This window comes from Eurosta solidaginis, chromosome 5, assembly GCF_040869045.1.
Source record: "Eurosta solidaginis isolate ZX-2024a chromosome 5, ASM4086904v1, whole genome shotgun sequence".
Classification (NCBI taxonomy): Eukaryota; Metazoa; Arthropoda; class Insecta; order Diptera; family Tephritidae; genus Eurosta; species Eurosta solidaginis.
Genome location: NC_090323.1, coordinates 181906360 through 181934245, shown reverse-complemented (window position 1 = coordinate 181934245; position 27886 = coordinate 181906360). Strand labels below are relative to the sequence as shown.

General features: G+C 39.3%; 1 protein-coding gene across 14 annotated transcripts in view; it reads right to left on the bottom strand.

Moving 5' to 3' along the window:
- LOC137251684 (uncharacterized) overlaps positions 1 to 27886 on the bottom strand; it is a 115407-nt gene that overhangs the window by 44936 nt on the left and 42585 nt on the right. For 2 of the 14 annotated variants that reach the window (XM_067786438.1, XM_067786434.1), the window contains exons 2-3: positions 18582 to 18686; positions 6223 to 6336 (exon numbers count right to left, since the gene is read on the bottom strand). In XM_067786438.1, the coding sequence (XP_067642539.1) occupies positions 6223 to 6336; positions 18582 to 18590 (123 nt within the window). In that variant the 5' untranslated portion in view covers positions 18591 to 18686. The other 12 variants (XM_067786433.1, XM_067786436.1, XM_067786435.1 and 9 more) reach the window with 12 other exon arrangements.

Genomic DNA, 27886 nt, shown 5'->3' with positions numbered 1-27886 from the left:
CTTTCAATACAACATTATTTTGGACATTATCAGCGCGATGTGCTCTTCCAATATTTCCATTGGCACTCGATCTTCTAAGTTTTTGTTGTATTAACGATAAAGATACTCCCCGAAGGTTTTGGGGAGTGTTATCGATGTTGATCGTCTTTTGCCGGAAAAAGATCCGATACGTTCCGGTAGCAAGCATCATTAAGGTACTATCTTGACCATCTCGGGAACCTTCTAGGCCATCTCGCCTCGTTGGAAGCGACGCAGGGAAACAAAAAAAGGAGCGGAATATCAGATATGGGTTGCTGTGATGGTAAATTTTTTGAACTAATTTAGTATGAAAATGTAGTGCACCTATATGGGTCCTACAGAAAATTATACAAAACTCTTGAATTGGGACATCTGAGGACGCGTAGTTATTCCAGTATTAAAAATACAAACACGGGTGCTAAGTTTTTCTACCCGTTCAAAAGTTCTCCGCGAAAAACAGTTTGAAACCGAGGTTGACTGCAATAACCCGTCCCAAAATGTGAAAAGAGAAATGAAAAGACGCGTTTTGTCCTGTTATGAATAGTCCAAAGGAGAAAAAGTATTCGAATTATTTGAAGCGAGGCAAAAATGCGTCTATTAATACCTCCCCCGACGGTTTTGGTCGTGTTTTAGCAATCGTCCCCGGTAATAAAGTATCACAATTTGTTAATTAAAATTGTCCAAAACATATATATTTTAAAGAGGGATGTAATTAAGTGCTCGTTTGAAAGTAAATAAGGGCATTTCTTTGTAATTTTACGATAAAAATTTACCGCAGTTTTCGTTAGCAGCTACTACACTTTTCTTGGACCTAAGAAGTACAACAGTGCCAAATAGCATCCACAAAAAAACTAAGAAGTACAAGCAATTTATCAGGTGAGCGTGGCTGTGTATGTGCGTGCTGCTACATATCCTACTTGTAGCCCTGTACTATGGTCGTAACCACACCCATATCCATAACCATCTCCAATGTGATCGATTAATGGTACCTTAACCTAAAAATCGTGAAAATTTCATAAAAATGAAGAAAACGCAAAACATTACAAACATATTCTACAAAAAATAAGTCTCTCAGTCATAACGTATCCAAAACAATGAATAAAATCTACAAAAAGTTATTAAGTTCACCAACTCAAATATTTTTAGGTTATGGATATGGCGAGAAACCAAAAGCCTATTGGTTGGCTATGGTATGGTTATGGCGTTAGCGTTATGGTATGGCATCATTAATCGATTACATTGATTGATTGCGATCAGCTGTTTTATCTGGTTATGGTTTTGTGGTTATAAGTCACCATTAATTGGCCCTTAACACCATTGTGGTTAAGACAAGTGTGATAACTTCTGCATAGACGTCAAAATTACAAATAGAATGGATCACCTGATTTCTAATTGACTGTCTCATTCTGTATCTCTTTCTATCACCCGCTGAAGATAGCCGGCCCTATGCGCAACCATATTGAACACCCTGTCAAAACACTAAAAATTAGCCATATTGAACACCCTGTCAGGCATTTGACGGATAAGATATCACACTTGTTTTATCCACAATGACTAACACATTCAACTAATGAAAAAGCGGAAGCAATTTGTGTGCATCGATTTTGCACAATTGTGCTTGTAAATAATGACGACACCTAATGCAGATACAATGCGAAAATGCTCGGGAACCTCAGACTGTCCCCAAAAAAGCCCCTGTAGCGAACATGGGTTAATGTACCAGCTGTCATTTAAAAACTATTATTATGATCGAAAATCTTACTGTGACACAATTTTTATATAACGGTTTTGGTTTTTGCGGTAATTGAGTTTTTTCATGCTCCGGTATTCTTCTCATTAACCCTAAGTATGACTTTAATGGTGATAATGATTCCATCTAAAATAAACAAAAATGACAATTTTAAAAACGAAAACTATTCAAAGTTAAACTAAACTGCAATACTACAAAAATATGAGAGAAATACAAAAACTACAAAAAGAGAATACAAAATAAAAAATTTAGAAATGATGTCAAAAAATTATTAACTAGACAACGGGGAAAAAGCTACACGGTTAAAAGTTTGTGCCTAAATCTGATACTTTTTTGTACTAAATAGGTACATACATACATTTATAACAAAATCAAATTTGGTTTGAAATTTAGGTCATACAGGTTTTCGTGAAAATGAGTGCGTGAACTTGGTTTGAATTTTAAACCAGAGAAGTAAGTATACACTTTTGTTTTAAACAAAAATTATTTGTGATCGGAAAATTTCGAGTCGAAGGGTTCGTGCACTCTACTTACTGAGCTATCACATTTGTATAACAAAACATATCATAATAGTTTATTTGTATAACAAAATGTTGTAAAAAAAAAGAAATTATGACTTGCAGCCCCTTTCACAAATAAATTTTCTTGTTTTTAGATTTTCAGCAGGAATTTGTCTTTGTTAAAAAGCAGAAGTGTCTACAAGCACTGTGGATTAGACAAATTTGATATCTTCTGCAAATAGAATGGATCAGCTGTTTTTGAAAGTGACTATCGTGATCACATTCTGTATCTCCCTCTATCACCCATATTGAACATCCTGTCAAAATGCTGCTAAACGCTAAAAAGTAGCCGTCTTGAACATCCTGTCAGGCAGTTGCCAGATTTCGTTAATTTTTTATACTAAGATAAAGTGAGTTCAGATAAGTACGTGAACTAAGTTCAGTAAAGATATGTCGATTTTTGCCCAAGTTATCGTGTTAAGGGCCATGCGGAAGGACAGACGGACGACCGTGTATAAATACTGGGCATGGCTTCAACCGAGTTCGCCCATTTTCACAGAAAACAGTTAACGTCATAAAATCTATGCCCCTACCAAATTTCAAAAGTATTGGTAAATTTTTGTTCGACTTATGGCATTAAAAGTATCCTAGAAAAATTAAATGAAAAAGGGCGGAGCCACGCTCATTTTGAAATTTTCTTTTATTTTTGTATTTTGTTGCACCATATCATTACTGGAGTTGAATGTTGACATAATTTACTTATATACTGTAAAGATATTAAATTTTTTGTTAAAATTTTACTTTAAAAAAATTTTTTTCTAAAAGTGGGCGTGGTCCTTCTCCGATTTTGCTAATTTTTATTAAGCGTACATATAGTAATAGGAGTAACGTTTCTGCCAAATTTCATCATGATATCTTCAGCGACTGCCAAATTACAGCTTGCAAAAGTTTTAAATTACCTTCTTTTAAAAGTGGGCGGTGCCACGCCCATTGTCCAAAATTTTACTAATTTTCTATTCTGCGTCACAATTTCAACCTATCTACCAAGTTTCATCGCTTTATCTGTCTTTGGTAATGAATTATCGCACTTTTTCTGTTTTTCGAAATTTTCGATATCGAAAAAGTGGGCGTGGTTATAGTCCGATATCGTTCATTTTAAATAGCGATCTGAGATGAGTGCTCAGGAACCTACATACCAAATTTCATCAAGATACCTCAAAAATTACTCAAGTTATCGTGTTAACGGACGGACGGACGGACATGGCTCAATCAAATTTTTTTTCGATCCTGATGATTTTGATATATGGAAGTCTATATCTATCTCGATTCCTTTATACCTGTACAACCAACCGTTATCCAATCAAACTTAATATACTCTGTGAGCTCTGCTCAACTGAGTATAAAAAAGCATATATGTAATACTCCTATATTGCTAATAGAAAATGCTCGCAATTTGTTTTGAATTCGAAATCAAAACAAGACAGCCTATGTGAAAAGAAAAAAATTAAATTTAGGTACATTCGATTTTGGAATACAAAAACAAAAACGTTTAAACAGCAATATATCGGCACTCTGATGTTTCGGAATGTACCTAGCCTTTTGTAGCAATATAGGAGTATTACATACATATATGCAAAAAAGGAATACAAAATGGTAAATACCCGGTAGAATCCCAACTCTATACTTTCCCCAATTGCAGAACACTTTCCCGGAATTTCTGCTTTTTATTTCCTTGCTGTTGTTGTTGTTGTAGCGATAAGGTTGCTCCCCGAAAGCTTTGGGTAGTGTTATCGATGTGATGGTCCTTTGCCGGATACAGATCCGGTACACTCCGGTAACACAGCACCCTTAAGGTGCTAGCCCGGCAATCTCAGGAACGATTTATGTGGTCACATTAAACCTTCAGGCCATCCCTCCCTCCCCACCCCCAAGTTCCATGAGGAGCTAAGGGACGCCAGAGCCTCGTCTTTTAGTGAAACAGGATTCGCCGGGGATAGGTGAGTTTGACAATTGGGTTTGGAGAAGCTATATATTGCGCTGGAAACCTGTTGCGCTACGCAGCATCTTGAATCTGGAATTTCAGTCGCCTCTTACGGCAGGCATACCTACGCGGGTATATTCTGACCCCCTAACCCGTTGGGGGTCAATTGCATTATAGTAACGAAATGCTGCACCTTTCAATACAACATTATTTTGGACATTATCAGCGCGATGTGCTCTTCCAATATTTCCATTGGCACTCGATCTTCTAAGTTTTTGTTGTATTAACGATAAAGATACTCCCCGAAGGTTTTGGGGAGTGTTATCGATGTTGATCGTCTTTTGCCGGAAAAAGATCCGATACGTTCCGGTAGCAAGCATCATTAAGGTACTATCTTGACCATCTCGGGAACCTTCTAGGCCATCTCGCCTCGTTGGAAGCGACGCAGGGAAACAAAAAAAGGAGCGGAATATCAGATATGGGTTGCTGTGATGGTAAATTTTTTGAACTAATTTAGTATGAAAATGTAGTGCACCTATATGGGTCCTACAGAAAATTATACAAAACTCTTGAATTGGGACATCTGAGGACGCGTAGTTATTCCAGTATTAAAAATACAAACACGGGTGCTAAGTTTTTCTACCCGTTCAAAAGTTCTCCGCGAAAAACAGTTTGAAACCGAGGTTGACTGCAATAACCCGTCCCAAAATGTGAAAAGAGAAATGAAAAGACGCGTTTTGTCCTGTTATGAATAGTCCAAAGGAGAAAAAGTATTCGAATTATTTGAAGCGAGGCAAAAATGCGTCTATTAATACCTCCCCCGACGGTTTTGGTCGTGTTTTAGCAATCGTCCCCGGTAATAAAGTATCACAATTAGTTAATTAAAATTGTCCAAAACATATATATTTTAAAGAGGGATGTAATTAAGTGCTTGTTTGAAAGTAAATAAGGGCATTTCTTTGTAATTTTACAATAAAAATTTATCGCAGTTTTCGTTAGCAGCTACTACACTTTTCTTTGACCTAAGAAGTACAACAGTGCCAAATAGCATCCACAAAAAAACTAAGAAGTACAAGCAATTTATCAGGTGAGCGTGGCTGTGTATGTGCGTGCTGCTACATATCCTACTTGTAGCCCTGTACTATGGTGGTAACCACACCCATATCCATAACCATCTCCAATGTGATCGATTAATGGTACCTTAACCTAAAAATCGTGAAAATTTCATAAAAATGAAGAAAACGCAAAACATTACAAACATATTCTACAAAAAATAAGTCTCTCAGTCATAACGTATCCAAAACAATGAATAAAATCTACAAAAAGTTATTAAGTTCACCAACTCAAATATTTTTAGGTTATGGATATGGCGAGAAACCAAAAGCCTATTGGTTGGCTATGGTATGGTTACGGCGTTAGCGTTATGGTATGGCATCATTAATCGATTACATTGATTGATTGCGATCAGCTGTTTTATCTGGTTATGGTTTTATGGTTATAAGTCACCATTAATTGGCCCTTAACACCATTGTGGTTAAGACAAGTGTGATAACTTCTGCATAGACGTCAAAATTACAAATAGAATGGATCACCTGATTTCTAATTGACTGTCTCATTCTGTATCTCTTTCTATCACCCGCTGAAGATAGCCGGCCCTATGCGCAACCATATTGAACACCCTGTCAAAACACTAAAAATTAGCCATATTGAACACCCTGTCAGGCATTTGACGGATAAGATATCACACTTGTTTTATCCACAATGACTAACACATTCAACTAATGAAAAAGCGGAAGCAATTTGTGTGCATCGATTTTGCACAATTGTGCTTGTAAATAATGACGACACCTAATGCAGATACAATGCGAAAATGCTCGGGAACCTCAGACTGTCCCCAAAAAAGCCCCTGTAGCGAACATGGGTTAATGTACCAGCTGTCATTTAAAAACTATTATTATGATCGAAAATCTTACTGTGACACGATTTTTATATAACGGTTTTGGTTTTTGCGGTAATTGAGTTTTTTCATGCTCCGGTATTCTTCTCATTAACCCTAAGTATGACTTTAATGGTGATAATGATTCCATCTAAAATAAACAAAAATGACAATTTTAAAAACGAAAACTATTCAAAGTTAAACTAAACTGCAATACTACAAAAATATGAGAGAAATACAAAAACTACAAAAAGAGAATACAAAATAAAAAATTTACAAATGATGTCAAAAAATTATTAACTAGACAACGGGGAAAAAGCTACAAGGTTAAAAGTTTGTGCCTAAATCTGATACTTTTTTGTACCAAATAGGTACATACATACATTTATAACAAAATCAAATTTGGTTTGAAATTTAGGTCATACAGGTTTTCGTGAAAATGAGTGCGTGAACTTGGTTTGAATTTTAAACCAGAGAAGTATACACTTTTGTTTTAAACAAAAATTATTTGTGATCGGAAAATTTCGAGTCGAAGGGTTCGTGCACTCTACTTACTGAGCTATCACATTTGTATAACAAAACATATCATAACAGTTTATTTGTATAACAAAATGTTGTAAAAAAAAGAAATTATGACTTGCAGCCCCTTTCACAAATAAATTTTCTTGTTTTTAGATTTTCAGCAGGAATTTGTCTTTGTTAAAAAGCAGAAGTGTCTACAAGCACTGTGGATTAGACAAATTTGATATCTTCTGCAAATAGAATGGATCAGCTGTTTTTGAAAGTGACTATCGTGATCACATTCTGTATCTCCCTCTATCACCCATATTGAACATCCTGTCAAAATGCTGCTAAACGCTAAAAAGTAGCCGTCTTGAACATCCTGTCAGGCAGTTGCCGGCTACGATATCACAACTGTTTCGTACACAAGTCTACAAGTTTATATTTTAGATTTCTATAACTTTAGTGATTTGATTTTTTTACTCAGCGTGCTTTGCACACAGAGTACATTAACTTTGATTGGATAACGGTTGGTTGTACAGGTATAAAGGATTCGAGATAGATATAGACTTCCATATATCAAAATCATCAGTGTCGAAAAAAAATTTGATTGAGCGATGTCCGTCGGTCCGACCGTCTGTCCGTTAACACGATAACTTCAGTAAATATTGAGATATCTTCACCAAATTTGGTGCACGAGCTTATCTGCACCTAGAATAGATTGGTATTGAAAATGAGCGAAATCGGATGATAACCACGCCCAATTTTTATATATATAACATTTTGGAAAATACAAAAAACCCGATTATTTAGTAAATAATACACCTATAATGTTGAAATTTGACGTGTGGACTGATATTGAGACTCTGGTTAGAAATTTGAAAAAAAAAAATTTAAATGGGCGTGGCACCGCCTACTTGTGATAAAATCAATTTTACGAATATTATTAATCATAAATCAAAAATCGTTAAACCTATCGTAACAAAATTCGGCAGAGAGGTTGCCTTTACTATAAGGAATGCTTTGAAGAAAAATTAACGAAATCGGTTAAGGACCACGCCCACTTTTATATAACAGATTTTTAAAAGGGTGCGTGGACGAACAAAATAAGCTATATCTTTGCAAAAACGAGCTTTATATCAATGGTATTTCATTTCCCAAGTGGATTTATAACAATAAGTAGGAAAAACTTCAAATTTAAAAAAATGGGCGGGGAACCGCCCCTTTTATGACCAAGCAATTTTCTATGTTTCGGGAGCCATAGCTCGAAGAAAAATTAACGGATCGTAATAAAATTGGGTACACAGATTTTCCCTATAGCAGGAAATATTTCTAGAAAAAATGGACGGGATCGGTTACAGACCACGGAAACTTAGATATAAAACAAGTTTAAAAGGGTCGTATACTAGAATATTAAGCTATAACTTAGCAAAAAATAGTTTTGAATCAATGATATTTCACTTATCAAGTTTTATTGTACGAGGAAATGGGGAGACATTTTTTTAAACGGGCGGTGCCACGTGTTATGTAGAAAAGTAATTTATCTGAAATGAAATTTGCAATTGAAGCTCACGATGAGTATATAATGTTCGGTTACACCCGAACTTAGACACCTTTACTTGTTAGACTTATTGTTCAGTTAGGTTTAAAATTACTTAAATTCGATATGGCGTCGAATATACCCAACAAGCATTTGGGCTTGAATACCATTAGAGCTCATGTTGATAACTAGGCATACTTCTAAAATCTTAAGAGTTGTTTCGAAACAGTGGCTCAATTCGAGAATCATAGCGTACTCAGCAAAAGAAAGAATTTTTTATAAATCAAAAAATGCTATTACTTAAGTTGAAAAAATTTTATTCACAACTTGTGGTTCTCTAGGGGTTAAGATACTTGGCTTGGATATCATACGTGGTTCCAGGCTCTGGATCAGGGACTGGTATCAGTCTTAGACCGGCCATAGTGACGAATTGTCACACGTGATTGGTTGTCACGTCCTGCACGAGGTGCCCCTGCTTCTACTGATAATGGCGGATCTAGAGAGGACAACTCGATAAAACCCGCACCCCTGAGTCATTGTGCCGAGCTCAGGGGAGGGAGGACCCTGTTAAGGGTCAAGATCGGTACTCAATGGTGACGAACCGGATTGTTAGGGACTTGATTTTGACTATGGATAGGAATTGATGACTTTGGGCTGGTAGGTGCAGTATTCTGCCACCTTAGTAGGTCGGGGTGAAACCCTATCGAAATGGCTGGTAGGCTAATGCTGCACCTGCCCACGTCCCGTTAAAACCGTGGCGGGCCTCAAGGTACGTTCCGGCTCCGTCGCCGTTAAGTTGGTGGTGTAGGTGCGGTTGAAGATTTTCCCGCTTTGCGTCCGGTCTGGCTCTGAACGCATTACTCATAAGGTAATGCGTCAACCCTCGCGTGGCCTCCCTGCGCAGCATAGATAACCACGGGACCGTTGAAGGGCGACTACACAATCGGCTCCGGATAGCGGCCTTGAGGGGGGACTTCTTAGAATGGACACGAAGACGAAGAAAAAGGAGGGTAGGAGTGACGGCGAAAGTCGTCATGGTGCGGGGGACGCGACAGGTGCGGAGAGTGCTCCGAAGCAGGTCGCCGCCAGCCGGGAAAGCTCCCGGCGGGTCAAAAGGGCTGATCAGACGGATCAGCGCAGGGGTTTGGTTTCAAACCCCGTAGGTACGGGTAGTTCGGTTAGTGGAGGGGTGTCGAAACCGACACCCAATGTAGGCCCATATGGGGCTGTGACAGGGAAAGGCAGAGGTCCGACGAATGCGACGGAGCAGCCCAGTACTAGTAAGGAAGCCCTGTCGCGAGGAGCTTTCCCAACGGGAGCCCTGGGGTCGAAGCCTGCCGGGAAAGGTAGGCGATCGACGCCGCGTAGGAAAGCTCTGGGTGATCGGCGCTTAGCTGAGAAGATCTTGGAGCGCTACGGCGGAAGGGATGCAGCTCAGATGTCTGAGAAGCATTCCCGGACGCTGGAGTGGGCCAGGAGCGTCGTAGCTTGCGACGACCACACACCGGTGTCGAACGATGCGGGTGAGCAGCAGGGTTTGGGGGCTATGAAGCGGCAAAGGTCGGATGAGCGGAATGCCTCAACGACAAAAAGGGCCCGAGGAGGTGGGGACGCAATTTCGTTTAGCGAAATCGCTAAACGTGCAGGCTCCATCACCCTCGGGGTCCTGGATAGGAGTAGGGAGGATGGTGCCATCTCCCGAGAGGAGTGGCCGTGGGTCGCCAGCGCCATATCAGCGGCCTATATGACCGCTGTTATGGAGAGCCCAGGTACGCGGCCATGCTTCGAATACTCGGGGTGGTATCATGGTTTTAGACTGATTACTTGTGCTGACGAGCGGTCGGCCTGTATCTTTAAGAAAATAATTTCTTTGGTAGGGGAGGTCTGGAGGGGGGCCAGACTCGAGGCCGTGGAACGGAGGGATCTCCCCCTTCGACCGAGGGCTCGGGTGTGGTTGCCTGCCGGGCCATCTCAGCCGGAGAAAATACTCGAACTAATGCGTTACTGCAACCCGAACCTTCCGACGCATAACTGGAGGGTCCTCAGAGTAGAGGAGGCTGTTGGGCCACGTCGGCAAGTGCTGATTCTGCTAAACGCAGAGTCCACCGGTCCTCTCTCTAACACGAGGGGAGTTATCTCCTATGGCCTCGAGCGTGTGGTTCTTAAAATCTACCACGCCGATTCCAGGGGGGATGGTTCCTCTCCCACAGAGACTGTTCGGGAGGTGGAGGCGTCCGCAGGGGAGCTGAAGCAAGGCGGAGAGGTGTTGGCGTAATCATAGGTGCCGATGCTAATGCACACCATAGCATATGGGGGAGCTCGGATACGAACACCAGAGGTGAGTCTTTATTTACTTTTATTGTAGATGAGGGACTTTGTATATGTAATAGGGGGAATGACCCGACTTTTATTACAGCGGTAAGGGAGGAGGTCTTGGACCTCACCCTGGTTAGCAGAGAACTGGAAGATCGGATATCTGGATGGAGGGTTCTCAACGAGCACTCTTTCTCTGATCACCGATATATTCAGTTCTCGGTGAATGAAGAACGTCCCGGTAAAATATCTTTTAGGAACCCTAAAAGTACCAACTGGGACTTGTATTGTAGGAAGTTGGGAGAGCTATTGCCTGAGGCGCCTATCGCTGGTTCGGACCTGTCCGAATCTGAAATAGACGATCTGGTGGAAAACTTCACCTTGGCAGGCAATAGCGCCTTTCAACAGTCCTGCCCACTGAAAACTTACAGGGGGAAGGGCAAGCCGCCCTGGTGGTCTGATTCCCTTGACGACCTAAGAGCGTCCAGTAGGCGGCTCTTTAATAGAGCCAGGAGGAGTAGACTACCCTCGGACTGGGAGCTCTATAAGGTGAGTCTGGGGATTTATAAATATGAAATAAGGTTAGCCAAGCGGGATTCATGGCGAAGCTTCTGTGAAAACGTGGAGGGCTGTAATGAATCCGCGAGGCTTAGAAAAATACTCTCTAGGAATCCCGCCCCTCGGGGGTATCTGAGAGATGATGGTGGGGACTGGTCGATGAGTGGCGAGGAGTCCCTGAGACTTTTACTGGACAATCATTTTCCCGATGTCCCAGTTGCGCAGGGATCTTCGCTTGCGTGGTCGGCGGTTGCTGGCCATGCAGAAATGCCTGCCATCCCACTACGGGAAAGTCAAATATCCTGGGCTATAAATTCGTTCAAGCCCTATAAGTCACCCGGTCCGGATGGCATCATTCCTGCGCAACTTCAAAGGTCTTTAGGGATTTCCTGCCGCTGGTTGGCCATCATCTACACTAACTGCCTCAGGCTTAACTATATCCCTAGGTCGTGGCACACGGTTAGGGTCATCTTCATTCCGAAGGCCGGCAGGGGCTCTCATGTAACACCTAAGGATTTCAGGCCAATCAGTCTCTCGTCGTTTCTTCTTAAGACGCTTGAGCGGCTGATTGACCTGTACCTACGAGAAAGGATACCTGGGGGGTTACTGTCGGCTTCACAGCATGCGTACTGCAAAGGCAGATCGACGGAAACGGCTCTCCATTCGATTGTAAAGCAAATAGAGGGGTCTCTAGAACATAAAGAATATGCTCTGGGTGCCTTTCTAGACATCGAGGGGGCTTTTAACAATGTTCTACCGGGGGCAATCGAAAGAGCTCTGGTGGGTTTAGGAGTCGAAGCGGCTCTGGTTGAATTTATTAGCAAACTTCTATGCGGCAGAATTGTCGCAGCGGAGTGGGGAGGAGCCATAATAAGGAGGAAGGTGTGCAGGGGCACGCCACAGGGAGGTGTCCTATCTCCTCTGCTCTGGGTTGTGGTAGTCAACGAGCTTCTTGTGGAGCTGGAATCCAATGGCTGTCGGGTGGTTGCCTATGCAGATGACCTCGCTATTCTAGTCAGGGGCAAATTTCTGGGCACCCTGCGCGATGTTCTGCAGGGATACCTGGATACTGTGGCTAGGTGGGCTGAATCATGTGGAGTGGCGGTCAACCCGGGAAAAACAGAATTGGTTCTTTTTACAAGGAGATATAAGATACCCGACTTCAGAACTCCTTCGATTGGAGGGGTACCGTTGGTACTTACTGACAGGGTTAAATATTTGGGAATTGTTCTGGACAAGAAGCTGTCCTGGAGGCCCAATGTGGAAGATAGGGCCAGGAAGGCCGCGGTTGCCTTGTACTGCTGCAGGGGGGCTATCGGAAAGAGATGGGGGCTCTCGCCAGGAGTAGTACACTGGCTTTATGAGATGGTTGTCAAACCGATTCTGCTATATGGGGTGCTGGTCTGGTGGAAAGCACTGGACACGGCGAGCACCTCCAAAATGCTAGTGTCAGTGCAACGGACGGCGCTTATCGGCATCAGTGGCGCTATGAGAACAACACCTACCTTGGCACTGAATGTCATGCTGAATATACATCCAGTAGATATTGCGGGAAAGGCAGCCGCGGCCCGGTCGTTGGTCAGGCTTCGTGATATGGGTTATATGCTTTCTGATTTCGGACACTCTAGCCTTCTTACTAGTTTCGACTTTATCCCGGACAGGACGGACTATTGCATGCCGGTGGCCGCTCCCTATACAACCTTCACCCCAGTCATTCCCCCGAGGGAGGAGTGGAGAAGAGGAATTATCTGGGGCATGGGACCGGTTAACTTGTTCACGGATGGGTCGAAGTTGGACGGAAAGGTTGGCGGGGGGGTCTTTTGTCAAGAGCTAAATGTAAGCCGCAAGTTTAAGTTGGCTGATCACTGCAGTGTATTCCAAGCGGAAGTTGCTGCGATTAAGGATGCGGTGGATGAAATGCTATCCAGCGCTACTACGGTTAGGGAATTTAACATCTACTCTGATAGCCAAGCGGCTATAAAGGCCTTGAGCTCAACTACAGTGCGATCGAGGGTGGTCTGGGAGTGCCTGACCACACTTGCGATTGCATCGAATTATTTTACAATTAAGATTATCTGGGTCCCGGGCCATAGTGATATTCCGGGTAACTGTCAAGCGGATCTCTTAGCCCGAATCGGTACAACTGAACCGGATGAAGATGGCTGTAGGGATTTCGGGATTCCGCTAGCCACCTGTGGATTGCTCTTCCATAGCTGGGCCTCGAGTCAGCTCAGCAAACGTTGGGCGGACACTACGTCTTGTAGGATATCAAGATCTTTCTGGCCGAAAGTGGATGGCAGGAGGTCTGCTGAAATAATTGGGTGCACTAAGCCTCACCTATCAATGGTCATTGGGGTTTTGACAGGGCACTGTCCCATGGGTATCCATGCGGTACGTCTCAATATATTGGAAACTCCATCCTGCTGCAGCTGTATGGAGGATGATGAGGTGGAATCACCAAATCACTTTATGCTTGACTGCCCAGCTTTTGCCAGAACTAGGCGAAAGTTTTTTGGTCGTGACTCACTTGGATCTCCCGAGGAGCTATCCAAGGTTGAGATCGGGATCATTCGGAACTTTATCGTTGCTACCCAACGATTCTCTAAGTAGTTATATCTACGTCACCGTTAGTTTAGTTTATTATATGTGGTATCACAACGGACCGTCATGTTGTCCAAGTGAGCTTCCTCTCATCAGGGAAGCTACCACCCAACCTGACCTGACCTGACCTGTGGTTCTCTAACTGGACTCAAATGTAAGATTCCATACTACAAAATTTTAACGAAATAAAAAAAATATATATATAATTTGCTATCGACCAGGTGTTTATTTCAAACAATAAACAGCTGCTGGTTTTGGTGGTGCCACCTTGGAGTATTCATTTGAGAACTGCACATTTCCCAAAATTTCTCAAAGGTTAGATAATAATTTAATATGATAATAACGTTGGAAATCAACTGGAGAACTCTAAATTTTACAAAATTTCTCAAAGGTTGGATAGTGATTGGAGAATGAAGTTGGATATCAACTAGAGAACTATCTGGTTTAAGAATAATTAAATAATGATGTTGGATATCACCTCCGGAACTAGATATATGTTTCGCTGGAGACATATTTTTTCCATGTTTGTTGTGTAAATAAAATCCAGCTGTTACTGTATCTACAAATTATCTAGATAATAAAAAATCAATGTTGCCGTACAAAAAAGCCCACCACAAAGGCGGCTTTAAACTGTGGCTGAAAAACTGCTCCGTAGTTTAACTAAAGTTTAAAGTTGACTAGAAGTTTAAGCAAACTTAGTTTGCGCAAACTTAGTTTAAGCTTAGCTTAACCAACTACTGAAAAACCGGGGTATGTGTTTTTTTCTTTGAGAAAAAGCTTACTCCTTTTGTATGACAATCAAAATAGTCAGAGGTAGTTATTTTTGCATTACTTGCTACTAGTCAACTCAATCTCAAAACCAGTAAGGGTGTCTAAGTTCGGGTGTAACAGAACATTATATACTCAGGGTTAGTTTCAATTGTACATTTCATTTCAGATAAATTACTTTCGTTACGAGGGACTTATTTTTTTAGGCTCTAGAAATAGGGGCGTGGCGGCGCCCATATAAAAATTTATCCCAATTTCCTTTTACAATAAAACTTGGTAAGTGAAATATCATTGATACAAAACTATTTTTCGCTAAGATATATGTAGCTTATTATTTTAGTCTACGACCCTTTTAAACATCCTTTATATATGAAAGTGGGCGCAGTCTTTAACCGATCCCGTCCATTTTTACTAGAAATATTTCCTGCTATAAGGAAAATATGTGCACTCAATATTATTACGATCCGTTAATTTTTCTTCGCCACGGCCATTTTCAAAAATTTGAATTTTTTGTTTTTTCTTCACTTGGGAAATGAAACACCATTGATATAAAGCTCTTTTTTGGCAAAATATATGTTTTTTTTTTCATCGACTACCTTCTGAAAAAATTATCTTTACTCAGGCCTGGTTTTTCAGTAGTTGGCTAAGCTAAGTTTGCTTAAACTCTAGTCAAATTTAAACTCCAGTTAAACTACTGAACAGTTTTTCAGTCACAGTCTAAAGCTGAAGTCATTGGTGCAGTATGTCGTATCGCTGTATCCGTATCCCTAACGTAATCAGCTGTTTATCGTTACGGTTAAAGCTGGAGACATTGGTGCTTTATCGGTAACCGTATCGGTAACCTTTTTACAGCTGATTCGACCAACCTTATGAGAATCAATGCAATCGATTATTGGTGCCGCTAAGGTCGTAACCGTATCGTAGCCAACCAATTGGGTTTTGGTTTACCGTCGTAACGATAAACAGCTGATTACGTTAGGGATACGGATACAGCGATACGACATACGGCACCAATGACTCCAGCTTAAGGCCGCCTTTGCGGTATGCTTTTTTGTGCGGCAACATTGCTTTTTTATTATCTAGATAATTTGTAGATACGGCAACAGCTGGATTTTCTTTACCCAACAAACATGGAAAAAAAATTTCTCCAGCTAAATTATATACATATATAGTTCCGGAAGTGATATCCAACTTCATTCTCCAATCACCATCCAACCTTTGCGAAATTTTGTAAAATTAAAAGTTTTCGAGTTGATCTCCAACGTCATTCATATTTTCCAATTAATATCCTAATTTCGAGAGATCTTACAGTTCTCAAATGAACATTCAACACAACCTCCAGTTGATTCCTACATTGCATATCGAATTGAGGTGGAGTTGAAAAAAATCTCCAATGTGGTACCACCAAAACCAACAGCTTTTTATTGTGAGAAATAAACACCTGGTTGATAGCAGTAATGAAGCGTAAGTAATCAAAAATAAATTATATAGGCGGCCGCCGTGGTGTGATGGTAGCGTGCTCCGACTACCACACCGAACACTCTGGGTTCACGCCCCGGGCAAAGCAACACCAAAATTTTAGAACAAGGTTTTTCAATTAGTAGAAATTTTTTCTAAGCGGGCTGCCCCTCGGCAGTGTTTGGCAAGCACTCCGAATATATTTCTGCCATGAAAAGCTCTCAGTGAAAACTCATCTGCCTTGCAGATGCCGTTTGGAGTTGGCATAAAACAAGTAGGTCCCTTCCCGCCAATTTGTAGGAAAACTTAAACGGAGCACGACACAAATTGGAAGAGAAGCTCGGCCCATAGTACAGGTTTACAAGTATGATATGTATGAGAAGGAAGCAATTCCTTTCCTTTTCTAACACATTGCAGTTTGACACTTCGGTCAGTGTCAAACTATTGTGGAACTCAGTGGAACCTGCGTGGAACATGAGTTTGACACTGAACGAAGTGTCAAAATTACCGTGGTTGTTGTCGTTGGAAGCGACGCAGGGAAACAAAAAAAAGGAGCGGAATATCAGATATGGGTTGCAGTGCACCTATATGGGTCCTACAGAAAATTATACAAAAGTCTTGAATTGGGATATCTGAGGACGCGTAGTTACTCCAGTATTAAGAATACAAACCAGGGTGCTAAGTTTTTCTACCCGTTCAAAAGTTCTCCGCGAAAAACAGTTTGAAACCGAGGTTGACTGCAATAACCCGTCCAAAAATGTGGAAAGAGAAATGAAAAGACGCGTTTTGTCCTGTTATCAATAGTCCAAAGGCGAAAAAGTATTCGAATTATTGGAAGCTAGGCAAAAACGCGTCTATTAATACCTCCCCCGACGGGTTTGGTCGTATTTTAGCAATCGTCCCCGGTAATAAAGTATCACAATTTGTTAATTAAAATTGTCCAAAACATATGGATTTTAAAGAGGGATGTAATTAAGTGCTCGTTTGAAAGTAAATAAGGGCATTTCTTTGCAATTTTACGATAAAAATTTTAGGCAGTTTTCGTTAGCAGCTACTACACTTTTCTTGGACCTAAGAAGTACAAAAGTGCCAAATAGCATCCACAAAAAAAAACGAACAAGAACAAGCATTTTATCAGGTGAGCGTGGCTGTGTATGTGCGTGCTGCTACATATCCTACTTGTAGACCTGTACTATGGCTCGGCCTAGAATCTCTTCGGAGGTTAGAGCGTCACATTTATTTATTTTTTAAATTATATATATTTAATATCATTTTCGTGAAAATACTGTAGTATGGAATCTTACATTTGAGTCCAGTTAGAGAACCACGAGTTGTTAATTAAATTTTTTCAACTTAAGTAATAGGATTTTTTTGCTATAAAAAATTCCCTCTTTTGCTGAGTACGCTATGATTTTCGAGTTGAACCACTGTTTCGAAACAACTCTTAAGATTTTGGAAGTATGTCTAGTTATTAACATGTGCTCTAATGGTACTCAAGCCCAAATGCTTGTTGGGTATATTCGACGCCATTTCGAAAGAACGGAAATCACCGATAGGTTAACTAGAGTTTAACATTGCCAGATCGGCCTCTTAAGCTCCGCTTAAACTTCAGTTAAAGTATACTGCAAAACTGCAGAATAAGTTTAGGCGTAGTTTAACTGACAAACTGAGTTTAACTTGTACTGAAAAACCGGGCCTCAGTCTATATAATTTGGCAAGGATAGTTTCACAATATCTCAACGGCTTTTGATTTACGTAACAAGCCGTTCAAAATTGGCTTCTTCTAAATGTGGATGGTGCCACGCCCATATTCCAAAATTTTTTGTAACTTATGTTTTACGTCATAAAACCAATCCACCTACCAAATTTCATCAACTTGGCGGTATTGGTTTTTGATTTATCTCATTTTTTCGAATTTTTCAAAATTTTCTATATCGTCCGATTTGGCTCATTTTCAATACCAATCTATTCCAGTCCAGATAAGCCCGTATACCGAAATTGGTGAAGAAATCTCAATATTTGCACAAGTTATCGTGATATCGGACGGATGATTTGACATATGGATTTTGACATATGGAAATCTATATTTATTTCGACTCACTTATACCTGTACAACCAACCGTTATCCAATCAAAGTTAGAGAGAGTAAATAGTATATCTTTGTGCAAAGCACACCGAAAAACTGGACGTGGATATCGCTTGTCTCTTTCATTCACAATAACCATCTATTATGGGTTCAGATAACCTCGTGTGGAAAATTTGGCTTAGGCACCTTCAAGAGAGAACAGAGGCTCGGTATAAAGAATAAGCATGGCTTTCATCCGGTTTTGCCTATTTTCACAGCAAAACGTTACTTTGAAAATTTTGATCTGACCAAATTTCGTTAAGCTTGGTAAACTTTAATAAATAAAAATTCAAAACTTGAGTAATATTATTATTAATAACAAAAGGTGAACGAATAGCTACCAGAACTGGCCAATGTTAAGAATAATCAGTTGTTAAGTCGTTATGAATATAAAGTACAATATCCCAATAGGGTTCATAAAGAAGTGAATTAAACAAAACCAAAGATGCAAGAATTACTACTACTAAAATATATTTCCAGATCCTAAATACATAGTTTCACTACCAATTAAAGTAAGTTAGCAAATACTTACATTTTTCATTTTCGCCAACACTGATTTCCTTTGAGCGAAAAAGTACGCGTGGACTATTGAGCGGAATTTTTCTTTTTACCAAACAACTTCCAATACAAGGTAAGCCTGTAAATGAGAGAATAAAAACTTGAAATATCAATTATTTAATAAAAAAATACTTAAGCTGAGAATAAAGTGCAGGTGAAACTAAACACTAGACTGACCCGATTTTGCATCATATCTTTATATTTTTGATGCTGAATGCTAAAACCCTTCGAATAGGTCTCAGAAGTCATTTCCCAGAGTTTGGAGGCGAATGTCGAAACTTTTCCGATGCGAGTGTCCGTTTTTAACAAATTTTGGCCACTCAATTTTACAGCTTCCTTGCAGAGAAGGCGGGGTTAATTGATGATAAAAAATTAATCCGATAATAGGCCAATTATATGTTTTCGAGGTCGCTGAATCCGATGCCGGTATTAGTTTTTCACAACCAACATATCTCGCAAAAATCACGAAAAATTTACAAAAAACAAGAAATTATAATTTTGACTGCTAAAATAAAACTGTTTAAAAATTTTGTTTTCCAACATGTAATACTGCATAATGTAGGAAATTTGAAGGGATTTGAAATGCAAAAAAGCCGGCTCAATTTGAATCAACTCGCTTCGACATATGAGCAAAATACTTAAATGATCCTAATACGAAAAACAGTAATATTACGTGTAATCGGGTCAACGACTTTGGGAGCTTAAATCGCTCAAGTTTATTACAAATAAAGAAATTCCAAAAGTCATCACTTCAATTTTTTCAGAGTTTCAAATATTTTTCCCTTTTGGCAACAGGGAAACACTTTTCTATTGAAATCAACGTTTGTAATGAGATTCTGATATCCTTCTTCGGTTGCTGTAGGTGTCCCATTCACATTCTCTCACAGATTTACAAAACGTTCTGCCGCATCATTTTTCACTCTGAAATTTTTCATTTTTTCAAGCCCAAAAGATAACCTTTATCTCGCGCTCATTCCAGAGGATTTTTCTTTCAAAAATCCGTCGATATTCCGGCGAGTAAAAATTTTTAGAGTCCTCGAGGTAATCGTGCCGTGCGTGATTCGCTTTTTTAAACGGTTTTATTTAGGTTGACTTGACAGGCTGCACGGCCGTTGTGAATGGATTTTGTAATTAAAATTTAAGTAACTTCCCGATAAGCCACAAGCTTGAAACTTGAAATATAGTTCAGAACCCGATGACAATGCAATAATAGGAAAAAACTTCGATAGGTGGCGCATGGATCGAAATATTTCAAAAAATCGTATTTGTGGTCCGATTTGGCTCATATTTGGAACACATATTACATACATGAATAGAAAGCTACGTATGAAAAACAATCGCCGCCAGGTGAGGCAAGGAGCGAGATATTCAAAAAAAATCGTATTTGTGGTCCGATTAGGCTCATATTTGGAACACATATTACATACATAAATAGAAAGCGACATATGAAAAAAATCGCCACCAGGTGGCGCAAGGATCGAGATATTAAAAATACTCGTATTTGTGGTCCGATTTGGGTCACATTTGGAACAAATATTCCATAAAGTCCGGTAGAAGTGTCATCAAAATATTTTGGAGTTCGAGGACGGACAAGCATACGTGGCGCTGAGTCGAGTAAAGTATTTGGAAGGATTATGTATTGAGGACTTAGATTGTAACAAATTGTCAGGAAAGAGTCCGTGTAACAATGAGTCACTAAATGAACTAAATAGAATGAGAAATAATTGACAATTAAATAAAGACTAAAAACTTGAAAATAAAATAATTAAAAAAAAATGTTTAAGTTAAATAGAATAGAAATTTCACACGCCCAACGCTTTTATTTAATTGTCTTATCAATGCCTTAGATTGATGAGGAGTGTGATGACTAGCACCTAGGACCTACCTAATTATTTTTTAGCTTTTAGTATTATTATTACTTCATGTAAGTATTGTTTTCAATAAAACCGTTTAACTTAAACATTTTTTTTATTATTTTATTTCTATAAAACGCCAAAAATTATTAAAACAATACAATATCGGAATTATTAACGAATTAAACGTTTAAAAACTTAGAATTAACATCAAGAGTCCATTTCCAAAGTCATTGACCTGATTACACGTAATAGTACTGCTTTTCGTATTAGGATCATTTAAGTATTTTGCTCATATCTCGAAGCGAGTTGATTCAACCATGATGAAATGAATATTCAGATGTTCTCATCCCGTTGACGTCTTCCCTTATTCTGACAAGTTCGGCATGCATAATTTAGAGGGATGTCTGTCATACAGAACTGCCTTTGAGTTCTACTACGATCGTAGTAGATTTTACTATACGTTTAGAAATATCATAACTATATAAGCCGTTACTAGAATTGTTTAGCCAAAAAGATTAACGTAACTTTGTATTCCCTAACAGAATATAGACAAAATTTTGCTGAAAACTAATTTGCTTGAAGAATTTGTACAAAAAATTAAGCAATCCAAATTTATTACTTTTGAAATACACGTAAATATTGGCATTTACAGCTGCCGAAAAAGTGAGGTTATGTTGTTGACATCACCTTTATTATTACATCATGATTCAAATCAAGCCGACTTTTTTGCATCTGAAAGCTCTTTAAATTTCCTACATTATACAGTATTACATGTTGGAAAACGAAATTTTTAAACATTCATAGTGCTAGTTTCCTATTTTTTGTACATTTTGTGTAAATTTTTCGTGATTTTTGCGAGATACATTGGTTGTAGAGAAAAACTAATACCGGCATCGTGTTCAGCGACCTCGAAAACATATGATTAGCCTATTATCGGGGATAATTATCATCAACTATCTCCGCCTTCTCTGCAAGGAGTGGCCAAAATTCGTTAAAAACGGACACTCGCATCGGTTAAATTGTCGAGATTCGCCTCCAAACTCTGGGAAATGACTTCTGAGACCTATTCGAAGGTTTTTAGCATTCAGCATCAAAAATATAAAGATATGATGCAAAATCGGGTCAGTCTACTAAACACCACATACTCGTGTTAGGGAGATGCTTTGTTACTTTATTAATTTTGTAAAATTTTTTCTAACATTTTTAAGTGCCAGAGCAAGAAACAATTTTCGATATACCTTAACCTTCAATTTGGTCCGATCTTTATGTACTTAGAGATATACTAAATTAGGGCTTACGATTTATTCTCGAAACCACGCGAGAACTTCGAGAGCTTGGCTTCTTACGTGATTCTCGAACGGCATTGAATTTAGACGCTTGATTGCCTGTATTATATGTATAGCTTATTTCTTCTCGAACAAATTCGAAAATCGTAAGCTCTACTACAAATATAAAAACTTTCTTTCTATTGTTAGCCTTCTTTTATTCGCTTTATCTAACTCTTCCACTCGCATCTGGGGCTGGCACCATTCAACTTTCAAAATTTTACAGAGCCTTGAAAATACTGATTGATCACGTGAACCTAGTGATGACTAACTGGGAAGTTCTCTTCTGCAAGAACAAAATTTCATCATAGCGCTTACGCCTTTCCTGTTTCGCAATAGCTGACACCGCTAGCGAGTACCATGGCAGTTCAAGTCTTCCACGTACTGTCGCTCCAAATTCAGTGAATGTCTCACCTTTCACCTCATTCCACATACGGTTTGTCGAAAATAATAATTCATTCTCATAACATTACCTCGTCAGTGAAGCCCTTGAGCCTTCTTCATTCGTTGCACTATGCTTAAATATATGTAAAGCTCACATAGATCATCATAAAACCTCCTTCGAAACACAACGTTGTCATGAAAGGCAGGGCTATAAATCTTCCCGAGAACTTTTCCCTCGAACACTCTACGAGCCATGCCGTCTTCTTTCGTCAGCGTTGATGATTCAAGGGGTTGAAAAGCGCAATACAAAGTTTTATAGCTTCAGAGCTTCCGCAACCCAAAACCTTCTGGGAGTATCTTTATTGTTAATACAACAACAACAGCCATACATCAGACCAAATATGTCGGGAGACATATACGAGGGTGATTTTTGTTTGATGTTGTTACCCTTCAGTCCAAAGTAATACTTTTTGACATGAATTATTTTGCTTTTCGTTATAAGCTGAATTTGTTTTCACTGCTAATGCGCAGTTCACAGGCAGATAAAGAACAATAAGTACTTGGAGCGATTTACCCTCGACGAGATTTGGGCTGAGCTGCTCTTCCAATTTGCGTAGTGCTGCTTTTTAATGTTCCACACAAATTGGCAAGACGGGACCTACGTGTTTTACGTTCACTTCGAACGGCAACTGCAAGGCAGATGAGCTTTCACTGACAAGTTTTTTATCGCCGAAATACACTCGGGGTGTTTGCCAAATCAATGCAGAGAGGCGATGCTGCTTAGACTTAGACTAAACTTTATGCTAAATTTTTGATGTTGCTTTGTTCGGGGCTTGAACCCAGGGCCTTCGGTGTGGTGAATGGAGCACACTATCACCACATCATGGCGCCGACAAAGTCCTTACTGTCCCGAATTCAAAATCTCTCATTGGTCATGTTTCTTTTGATGACAGCGTCCATCGCTATAAGCACTTTTGCCTCTTAATGCAATCCAGAAAATGCATCTTAGGCTTACCTTAATTTGAGAAATGATCCTACTTCCCTCCTTCTTCCTCTCACATTCGCATTCCAACTCGCTGATAGGTATATATGTGCCTACTTATCTTTTGCGGAGGTGTGGCGAGTTTATCTTTTTCTTAGTAGGAGGCGTGGATGCGCCCAGTTTTCCAAAATCTTACGTATCCTATTCTATACCCAGTGATCACTCACAAATTCTGTGAAATCTTCAAAAAGATTGGTTGAGAACTTTGGACGCCTCTAAAATACACACAAACACATTCATTTTTATTTAAAAGAAGATGATAGCACGGCAATTCAAATTGGGAATACTCATCCGAAATGGTAGGTAGACACATACATACATACATAGGTAACTGCTTATATCAAATACATATTTACATGTGCAATATGTACTTTCATGTCAGCTGGCAGAACAAAAATGCAGTCACAAATTCACACAATAATCACAAAAGAAAAATGTACTGTGTATGCATCAACAACAACAAACCCCAACAAATACTACAACAATAAAAACAATTCGCACCAACCACTAACAACGGCGAGGCAACACAATAACCCGGCAAATTGCAAAACGAGACCACTAAACACATGAAATTGACTAGGAACCCGGCAAGCAACTGAGCACAACGCACAAGAAAACCATCCGAACAAGCTCCACGCCAAGTACAAAACATTCAAATTTAATGACGACCATGCGAAGAGCAGAGCAAAACAACACCAATACGGTGATAAAAACCATCAGTTAAATGTACGAGTATAACAAAAAATGAGACAACGGAGTGGTGTATCCCAAGTTTCGGGCGTAGTAGAGCTCGGCCAGGCAAGGCAAGGTAAGGTAGCGAGACCGAACCGAACCATGCTCATTTTTATTAAGCAAAAAAAAAAATCGTATTTCAAAAGAGAAGCGCTGAGTGAGACAAGACCTGGTGATGACGACCGAGTTTGGGTTGTTTTTATTTAACAGGGCAACGTCAGGTACACGGTTCCAGTATAAGCCTGTTCAAACTATAAATATGCCTTTATACAAATATATGTATGCAGTTACATGTGTACATGCTGATGTATCATATGTACATACCCAGCAAAAAACGATGTGAGTGTGTAAGAAACTCGCATACCCCGGCGGACGTGCCTATATTGATGAAAGATCCTGCTTACCCTCCTTAATATTTATTTACTATTTCTGTCCTCCTCTTATTCCCTCTGTCTACTTCGTCATCCCATTCTACTTCCCACTCTCAATGTCACTCTTCGACTTCACAACGTCCAGTTCCATTCCATCTACACTCTTACGTCCAGTTCCATTATCACTCACAATCATATTCCCCACAATTCCCTCATACATTGAATCTCTCTATGAAATAGTGTTTATCAGCTCTAATATATAACCTTTTCTTCAAAGGTTTAGAGGGCACCGTACCATCCACCTTTCAAAATTGTTCCAGAAGGTGTGGTTTCTTTTGTTGGGCATATGCTTGCATATTAGGATATATACATGTACATAAATATAAATGTGTTAACATTAGGGTATGAATTATTTTACGGAGACTACATTTTTGTAAAGTTATAAATCTAAGCCTTAAAGTGGCGGCAGCCTTTGTCCGGAGGTAGTTCGTTCACACTGAGGGTCCCTATGTCAAAACCTTTAAAAAATAGCTCAAAATACTTTAGAAAACATTTTTTTTAACTGAGCAGCTCCACTGCAATGAAAAAATGTTCAGCAAAAATGTATTGACCCCTGCAGATGCTGCTCATCATCACCGCCAAAGAGATTAAAGAGGGCATCGAACAGGCCAAACATACCAAGTAAGCAGGCACTGTCACTACACTCATTTGCTATTCCTGAAAAATTACCCCACTAAAATAAGGAACATACATAGCTAGCCAAGGTAAGTCATTTCGACCGATATCTCTATTGTCGCCAGTGCCGAGGACATTGGAAACCGTTTTGTACCCTTATTTTAACCGAATCTTCGGCTAGCTTCTCGTCACAATGGCTTCCAAAAAATGAATAGCACTACCACCTCACTTAGCGCCGTTTTCACACAGATAAATTGCGAAATAAATTAATAAAACCGCCTTCACAGAACACAACTCGTAAAGCTTTGAAACAGTTAACCATGTGCTACCTCACATAGGAAGTCATGTCTTGTCTAAAAAGGTCCTTTTGTCCTTTTTGGAGAATTCTATATTGTTTCCTATGCGGATAACAGCAGAATAATGGCAATCACCAACCAAGTCCAGAGAGATAGTATTGAACAAGTAAGGAAGTCTAAGTTCGGGTGAAAGCGAGCATTACATTTCCAGCTGTTAACAGCTGTTTCTCGCAATTTCTTTTTTGAGTCATAAGCCACATTTTCATAGAGCGGTCACATATATTATTTCTAATTGCTGTTTTTATGTACGGGTCCCTTTTTCGCTCTTATTTGGAATCCAGATCTATAAAGTTTTTGTTGTAAAGATGAAGATTCGGGCAATTAGCGAGCTTTTGGGAAATTTTGGTTGATTTTTCTATACAAAGGGCTGAATTTATTAATATTGTAACGAATTTAGTGCAATTCCGATTATTTCAAATCTTCTACTAACGTTCGAATCACTAAACTGTTGAATAAATAACTCCACTATTCAATAATGCAAAATGGCCTTTATTAAAGTACTTCACAATAACACTTATACTTTGCAACTGATAGCTTGCTTAAATCAAACTGATTGCCGTGCCCCAACTGTTGCTGTTTTTTATACTGCTTGGTTTCCTCGTTGACATATTTCACTAATTTATATTCACATCCCTAAGGTTATTAAATAAAGCACAACAACATTAAAGCAAGCTACATAAACACATTAACTAATCATCATGTACACATGTGCATACAAGGCAGCAGAGAGATACTCACCATGAGCCGAAGTAGTTCTCACATATACACACGCATATGGCTATGCGAGAGACTATAAACTACAAATATACATGTACATATATGGCTGGTAACCAGGCATGGAGTTCGCAAAGTTACAGACCTTAGGAGAAATGTGTGAACGAGGCAACAGAGAGTATAAAAACAGCGAAAGTTGAGTGGTCAGTAATCAGTTTGATTTAAGCACGCTATTGGTTGTGAAGTTAAGTGTTATTGTGAAGTACTTTCAAAGTAGTCTAATAAAGACCGTTTTTGCATTATTGAATATTTGAGTTATTTATTCAACAGTTTAGCGATTCGAACGTTAGCAGAAGATTTGGAATAAGCGGAGTTTCACTAAATTCGTTACAATATGGTTCTATTCTGAACTAATTTTTCTTCGAGTTATGGCTGCCGAAACAGAAAATTGCTTAGTCATAAAAGGGGCGGTGCCACACCCATTTTTAAAATTTGGAAGTTTTTCCTATTTATTGTTATAAATCCACTTGGGAAATGAAATACCATTGAATAAAGCTCTTTGTTGCAAAGATATAGCTTATTTTATTCGTCCACAACCCTTTTAAAAATCTTTTATATAAAAATGGGCGTGGTCCTTAGCCGATTTCGTTAGTTTTTCTTCAAAACATTCCTTATTTATTTATTTATTTATTTATTTATTATTTAAAGTCGACGACAAACTATGGTCGACTGCATAATATAAAAGATATATAAATATACAACTCAAAAGATAAAATTTAAGATATATCGAGATTTCAACAATGTTATATTACAAACAAAGAAATATTAATGAACATTACTATTTAATTTCAAAATATAATAATAATAAGAAATATGAGTAGAAATAAGATCTTATGCCGAAATCTTATACTGGCGGAATGCATCAGATTCCGCTCAGCATGATATCGGAATGCAGTGGATTCCAATCTACCTGTTGGGATGCAACAAGATTCCAATCAGCATGTCATGGGAATCCGGCAGTGCTAAGAGTAGTGTAATGAGGATACGCCATCACAAGGCATAAAAAAGTAACATGACCTGTGTTGTTGGAATGCACCGGATTCCAATCAGCTCGATGCCTGACCCATAAGATTATACTGCCGGAATGCATACGATTCCGGTCAGTGACTCATGAAAAAGCATGTTTTTACGTTGTTGGAATGCACCAGATTCCAATCAACGCAGTACTGTCTTGTTCCTTCTTAATGATACATGTTGATAAATGTTCCTCCATCCTTAAGCGAAATAGTACCCGTTTTTTATCGAAGGCATAAAATGCCGCCAAATTAAATTAGCTTGTATCTCTTTAATTAGATAGGCAAGTATTGCATTACGTATAGTGGCAAAAGTACATTCAAGACTGATGCAGCTATACAAGTCATTGTAGTGCGCGCACCAGATAAGAAGAGGATTATTTTTAGCAAAGTTTCGTCGACAAAGGGGTAAATAGAAGGAACGTAGTGTCTGGATACTCTAGGGGGAACCGCAAAAAACAAGCGGCTGAGGAGGTCCGCGGAATCAATTTCTCCAATAATGAGCTTATGGATGAACAATACCCCCAGTAATATTCTCCGATTTTCCAGAGTGGGTAAATTAATAAGAAGAAGTCTACTTCTGTATGGAGGAAGGTGGAGACTTGAGTCCCAATTAAGGCCGCGCAATGCAAATATCAAAAATTGCTTTTGAACTGACTCAAGACGCTTTATATGCTTTTGAGAAACAGGGGACCAAACGCATGAGCAATACTCGAGTATTGGACGAACCAGCGATGTGTAAAGAACCTTA